Source organism: Sinocyclocheilus rhinocerous, unplaced genomic scaffold (genome assembly GCF_001515625.1).
Source record: "Sinocyclocheilus rhinocerous isolate Xijiao unplaced genomic scaffold, SAMN03320098_v1.1 scaffold757, whole genome shotgun sequence".
Classification (NCBI taxonomy): Eukaryota; Metazoa; Chordata; class Actinopteri; order Cypriniformes; family Cyprinidae; genus Sinocyclocheilus; species Sinocyclocheilus rhinocerous.
Window position 1 is genome coordinate 124,321 of NW_015662957.1, and position 7,587 is coordinate 131,907.

A 7,587-nucleotide genomic window follows, 5' to 3' on the forward strand; every position below is an offset into this window, starting at 1 on the left:
TATAGTTATTGATCTTGCAACTTAAATTACATTAAATTACAATTAAGCTTTCAAGCAATGCGGCTGACAGTAAATTCCTGTAAGAAAAGCTAGCAAATTTAATGCACAGAGGCACAAAGCATCAAAACTGTATCCAAAACCAAGAGGATTACATGTAAACAAGAGTGCAGTATTCAAACTTGTGTATCATACAGAGACATACCGGCTGGAAAATCTTTATTTTCTTTTTCCCACTAGGATTGGTAGCCTTCTCGATCCTGCCCTTGATACCCAGGTCATCAGAAGCTTTCTCCTCTGTGGTGGCTGCAACAGTGCTAGATGGTGTAGCAAGACCGGTCTCACTTTTACGAAGGCCAGCTACTGGCCGTTTGCCATTCTCTGCAGCTGCTGTGGAAGAACCAGTCTTGGAAACCTGTCCCTTCTGTGTGTAGCAGTTTGGACAGACATAGTCCTCTCCGTTTCTCTCCATCAGTCGGCCACGTGCCTCAGAGATGCCAACGCAGTCGCCATGAAACCACTCCTCACAGCGATCACAGCAGATCATAAACCTATGCACAAGGATTTAAATAATGACCAAACACCCTCAATAATCATTAAACCCACAAGAGATATGATAGAACTTCTGCTGACAAAAATAAAAAGCAAGCAATGGACAATTTCTGCTTTGAACATAAACACTTGCCATGATTCTTGAATCGTGCCTCATGAGGACAGTGCAACATTAACCAAATGTTGAATTAACAATTATGACAAAGATTAGGAATGTACCAATAGGGAATTGTGTAATCGAAACCAATAATTTGTCAAAATACTCAATTGCACATTTTGACTCTTTCATCTTAGGCTTATAACACTTTCTAGCTAATTACTGAAAACCTACGAGCTTAGAATCTGAATGCTCACTGATTATGAAATACAGTAAAATCAGTAAAAACAATGCAATTCAAAAAACATAGATCATTGGAAATGTTTGTATACTAGAACGCCACACGCATATGTGCTTCACTCACACAGAGCTATATCTACTTTGTGAAAACTCACAGATGCACAAGTACATCAAATAATAAAATAAATGTCGCTGTTGTCATTCACAATTATGATTCATGATTTTTAGAAAATGGCAGTTACTGCAGATGATTCAGATTAAATTGAGCCCAAACACAATGTAACATGTCACGAATCTTAAAATAATTATACAGCAACATCATACAGCTTAAAAAAAAACTGTATCCTTCTGGATCACACTTACAGACTCACATACACACTGCCATATGCATACCGCGTTCTGTGAATCTAAAGTGTCATTCATCTAGCTCATACCATATAAGGTTTTATAATGCAAAACTGCAAAGTACAGTGTAATTTTAAGATGTATATGATAGCGTTCACAAGACCAAATTGTTTTCAACAGTGTTTACCAGACAGGTTGTCAGGTATGCCGTGAAAAATTATCACAACTTCCCATCTCTATTTTATTTTAATATTATCATTATCCCTATGTCCGTTTGTGAGTTTACAAATATTTAACCAATGAAAAACATTCAAAAGAGCTTGTGACTCCACTGGATCCTCAAACTGTCAGTTAAAACCTTGTAACTCGTTTGCAATGCAATGGTAAATAAATAACTGATGTTTGAATAAGTACAGTGTTTTCTTTACTCAAGAAACACTATATCTATAAAGGCTAGAGGTTATCATTTGCAGTCTAGTTGTAGCCAATATGTGACCCCGGACCACAAAACCAAAAAATGTATACATCATCTGAAAGCTGAATAAATAAGCTTTCCATTGATGTATGGTTTGTTAGGATAGGACAATATTTGAAAATCTGGAATCTGAGGGTGCAAAAAAAATAAAAAAATAAATAAATAAATTGTATATATATATATATATTTATATAAAGTTATCCAAATGAAGTCCTTAGCAATGCATATTACTAACCAAAAATTAAGTTGATACATTTACAAAATATCTTCATGGAACATGATCTTTACTTAATATCCTAATGATTTTTGGAATAAAAGAAAAATCAATAATTCTGACCTATACAATGTATTGTTGGCTATTGCTACAAAATATACCCCAGCGACTTAAGACTGGTTTTGTGGTCCAGGGTCACATATTTTTGTACGTTTTAAATATCCTGTGCATAGCGGTTCATCTTTTTTATATCATGAGATTTTGGCCAAATGTATTAAACAACTAATTCTAAGCTCCCATATAGCTACAATAAACGTTATAAACTGTAAGTTGATGAAAACTTAATGCATAGCATTAATCCATAATAGCTGCACTTAGTGCATCAGATGCGGCCATTCTAATGACAGACAAAACGCATACCTCCGACATTCGATGATGATTTTCATAAAATGTTAAGTGCAAGTGTTCAGTATATAAAGCTTTAATAACAATTTTGTTATTATTATTATTATTATTATTATTATTTATTTATATATATATATTTATATATATACACACACACACACACACACACACACACACATCTTTTCCCCCCTTTCTTTTTTGCTATATTTCAGTGCTTAGTGGTGTGCCGTGGGATTTTTTTTTTTTACTCATCAAGACAAAAAAGTTTAATAAACACTGTTCTAGCACACAATTTATATATAGATTCCTCATGGGCCTTAAGTCAATAAAACTCTTAAGTCTCATGATTTGGTTTAAAATACTCCAGGAGATACATGTGCACATACAGGGTATAAGAACACTTCAGTTTAGTGCCTTAGAGTTTTCGCTCTTCTGCTCATGCCACTTATAGAAGAACTTACTTTTAAAACATACTTTACTGAAATTAAACATCTATAAACTCACTTTAACATTTTAATTGTCTGTATAATAACTTATGTAAGTGCTAAATACATTATAATAGTAATAATACATTTATTACATAACATACATATTGTTTACATACTTGTAAGCATGTAATAATTATGACAACATAAAGCACTGACAAATAAGCCTGGTGTAAACATTAATATGAAAGTCAGTAACAAATCACACAAACTAAAGTAGATTGCAGAAATATAAAAACAAAAAGCTGTTGCTTTACCACACTACTTTAGATAATTCAAAGTCACTGTAATAAACATATGTAAACATGTGGACTGCACTAAACACTGTCTGTTAACTTCAGACCAGTGATTCGCGCCCCCCTTTAATCCTATAAAAAAATCTGGCTCACCCCCTTTTCCGAATCCCATCCCACCTCAGACTACCAAATAATTTCACTATTCACATTATGAAAAATTAATGCTTTTTTAATTTAAAATACCTACAGGGAAAAAAAAACACTTGCATCACTTGAAACATTGAAAAATAGCATAGAGAGAATAACTGTTATTATTATTATTCTCTTTGTTATTTATTTTTTGTGGGTTTCATGCTGTCCGCTAATGCATAGGACACACACAGGCTTTCCTCCTCACCAACGACATTAAACACCGTGTCTACACCGGACGCGAGCGGCAAAATACAGTAGAACCACTGATAATAGAGAAGTCATTATATATAGATCAGTGAGTAGAAACCATTTTAATCAGTGACGCTGTGTACACTGGATGTGGCGTGACACGACATAACAAAACCCGACATTAAACTGATGCCTTGTTCTATTTCTGATGTACTGACACAAAGTTAAAATGATTTGCAACGGTCACTTTGTCGCGTCCAGTGTAGAGTTGTTGAGGCACGACGCTACAACTGTAGCGTCCGGTATAGACACGGTGAGTGAAGCCAAGAACAAGATATGCCTCGTCATATTTTCTACACTTAGCTTTTAAATAACCAGCACCTGCCTGGGTCTGTGCGACTTCATCTATGGCTTCTTAGTAGGGCTGCACGATTAATCGCATGCGATATTTAACGCGCATCTTGTCAGAAATCGTGCAGCCCTACTTCCTAGTCGGGCTACCAAAATGTATCACCACTCTGCCCGACGGGCTATCTTAAATACAGATCTCCCGCGGGTCCTTAAAAACTCCTAAAGTGAGTTGTATCAAACTTAAGGCCATAAAAAGTTTTAAATATGTTAAATGGTATAAGAAATGTCTTAATTATAATTTCAAGAGGTCTTACAGGTGGGGACGGAAAGACAGGAGTCGCGATACGACTGGATTAAACTTCAAAAGGCAATGATGTCATTGAATAAATATGAGCGCTGCACGTGTTAAGTCAAAACGCGGCGTGGATGTCTTTATTTGAATGTATATGAAGGCAACCGACTGTCCTCAGAAACGTGTCGTTGGCATTTTTATTTCATTTTACCTATAATTCCTGAGAAAGCAGCGTTTATGAGCGCGGAGCTGCTTTGTGTACAGTCGTTACCGGGGAAACCGCAATATTTCAGCGCTCCTAAAGCAGCACCTCGTGGCAGAGAATGAATTTGCATTTCCAATAAGCCTTTATTTGTGATTATGGTCAGATCAATGCAAATAGCAACTCTTGTTTTTACGCAGCAAACACAGAGTTGTAAATGAGAAAGAAGTTAATGGGCCTTCTACAAATCTAAACAATTAAGACAGTAATATTTACACGTTTTAAATTGACAGTTTATATGCTTGATTTATCCCTTTTCATAAAAATGGTCTAAAGGCTGAAATGCTGTTGCTCCCATTCTAAATTACGTCATTTGGCCGTTTACCGTTTTATTTCTGTTCTTTTTCTGCTGATGGCCCGCGGTCGACTTGAAGCAGCGCTGCTTAGACCGATCGGTGTGTGTCATCAAAGTACTGCGAGAGCTATAAGAGAGCGGACGTCTCATGCTTTCTCTCGCCGTACTTTGATGTCATACACCGATCGATCTGAAGTCGAACACACCTCTTTACTCTTGCGTGTCACGTGACCCAGTGTAATCGCAGCCTCTGCGATTGAAAAATTGTGTTTTTTCATATCGCGATATTATCGCAAATGCAATTAATCATTCAGCCCTAATTAAAAATGTTATTTTATAGTATTTTATAATGTATAACATAATTCTTGTATGTGTATAAACCATGTAATATTTCAAAAACTACATAATCATTTTAAAAAAGCATTCTATAAATTAAATATTTATATAAAATCTTATGTTTGATTAAAACTGCAGCATATGCATTATTTATGTTGAATCTACATGCATCAATAATTTAATTCTCCCAGTATTCATCAAATAACAAATCAGCCAACAACATCTTGTCCAAAGACACATACCTTTTGTTGTGTTTCTGCCTGCAGATGCAGTAAAGTGCATTTGGGTCATAACCATCACTGTCAGACTCACTGGACGAAGACTCTTCATCATCATCATCATCATCCTCCTCCTCCTCCTCTTCTTTCTTCTCGTTGCGGAGCTTCACTCCTACTTTGGGTTTAGTGTCTCTTTTGGAGTCTTTACTGACTGCTCTAGTAGGACGTCTATTTATGGACTCGTTTGAGGTCTTCTCTTTGTTCTTATCACAGTCCTCCTCACCTTCCTCGTCTTTCATCACCTCATCCTTCGCTTGTTCTTCTTTTGCTTCAACATCCTTTCCATCTCCAGCACTACCCGCAGTCTCAACATTTTCTTGCGTCTCTGTCGTTACCTCAATGGTGGCCTTTTCTTCGTTTTCAGAGCTGCCATCGTCACTCACCGAGCCAGCTTTAGGCTTCACTGCACTCCTCGTCCTTCCCCGACCCCTTTTCTTTTTCTCTGGTGAGGCCACTTTCTGTTCCTCTATTTTAGCATCTGCATTTCCATCAAAGCTGGCTTCGGAGGCCGTTTCGGCATCGGTTGGGGTCTGGGATGGAGGATCTCCTCCCTCAAGTCGTGAGGGACAACTTTTCCTGCCAGTTCCTCTTCCTCGCTTCACAGTGACCAGAAACTCTTCCAGTTTGTCTGTGCGTTTCGCCTGCCGGCCGCTGCGACGCACTGGGGCGCCCTTGCCCTCTGGGGTCTCCACTGCCATTTCTCCAGGGATTTCCCTTTTAGCAATGGTAGTCCGACGAAAGCCCCAAGTCTTCTTAAACTCACGTGAGGGCTTTGCAGAATTGTCAAGGTCCTCTACTTTGTCTTCACTAACATCACCTTGGTCTTTTTGATCTTTGACTTCTCCTGAGACCGATGTTGGTTCTGTGTGTGAGACATAGCAAAATTATAGTTCAATTCAACAATAAATGTTTAATTATCAGCATGCTGCAGCTATGCGATTTGGGTGACAATTAAAACTGTGATACGTGCTTTCAAGAAAAATCAATGAAAACATGGATGAAATTTAATTGATATGGTGACACCACATTCTGACAAAAAAAAAAAAGATTGTTAAAAAAAGCCATTTAATATTTCCCAGTGCATGCCCAGAATAGATTAAGAGACTCTTAAATCTCAGTGATTACATCCTGTTTCAGTAATTTCTCAATCTGAAACCCTGATTGGAGTAAATCCCACGGCTCTCTTGTACAGGAGTGCATGTGGTGGAGTGGGCCGTGGGTACCTTGTGAGCTGGTATCCACAGGATCCTGGCTGGGCTCAGGCTCAGGGGCTTGAGCCAGCTCAGAGCTCACACTCTCCTCCATAGCAGAGAGACACTATTTTTCAAAAAGTATATCTATAATTAAGAAAAAAGACAGATTTAATAGAGAGCACAACTCCCAAATATTTACTACAAGTGTTCTCAGCTGAAGTCATGTGGCTTCCCAGCAGAAGGTGCCAGTGTGTCTTTTTTTCTTATGGGTCTATCATGCATTTAGTAAATTGTGTCTACAGGGCATATAAAAAGGATGATTCAGACACTTAGAAGTGCTCTATCCCTGATCCATTGCATCCAGAGTGGTGTGTCAAATCAAAATCCACTATATAATTTAAGGTTGTGTGAAAGATTACTTAAACTGTTTAGAATATAAATGAATTATTACATGGCTACACATTGCTTGTGCTCAAGATGCACACTGGACTCCTCAAAACTAGCCTAAAGCCCTGTTTCCACCAAAGGAACTTTCCCCAGGAACTAGGGACTTTGGGCCGGTACTAGGGATGTAACGATATGAAAATTTCATATCACGGTTATAGTGACCAAACTTGTGAGCGGCAGCCGCGTTGATTTCAACCAATCAGTGAACATTTAACTGAACTGCCTATAAAGAATGAGAATGTGACGTAACGCCGCGTTGAGTTCTGGGAAACTGCTTTGTTTATCCGCCATACTTGCAGGATAGCGCTGCCTTTCCGCTATTGGGTTTAGGGCAGTATTTGATTGTTTGTCGTGATTGTGAAAAATGTCAACAGTGTATGTCATTCATACTGCATCGATAATTGCAATAGTAACTCAGATCATCGTTCTGAGAGAAAACTGGACAATGCAATATGTTTTTTCGCTTTTTCTATGTGTAAAAACACCAAGGGAAGGAGGTCGCGGAGAAGACGCCGAATAGTAAATCTGTTAATGTCACTGATTAAACCCACTGACTCTCACTCAATAAAAGAATCACATTGCTGTGTGTTTTTGAAAGTTTTGATTTGGTTGGTTTAATAGTTAACATTACCTTCTTTGCGACCATGACTCTCACTAGGCTTGTGGATTAGCAGAACTTGAACAGGGGACTTTCTAAAATGCTTAA

The 7,587-nt window shown here is 37.8% G+C and overlaps 1 protein-coding gene across 7 annotated transcripts in view; it reads right to left on the reverse strand.

The window, feature by feature from the left end:
* Positions 1-7,587, reverse strand: part of LOC107728611 (death-inducer obliterator 1-like) — a 24,247-nt gene that overhangs the window by 12,044 nt on the left and 4,616 nt on the right. For 4 of the 7 annotated variants that reach the window (XM_016538846.1, XM_016538851.1, XM_016538844.1 and 1 more), the window contains exons 2-3: positions 5,206-6,103; positions 203-548 (exon numbers count right to left, since the gene is read on the reverse strand). In XM_016538846.1, the coding sequence (XP_016394332.1) occupies positions 203-548; positions 5,206-6,103 (1,244 nt within the window). Of the gene's footprint in view, positions 1-202; positions 549-5,205; positions 6,104-6,464; positions 6,579-7,587 lie in introns of all 7 variants that reach the window. The other 3 variants (XM_016538848.1, XM_016538850.1, XM_016538849.1) reach the window with 1 other exon arrangement.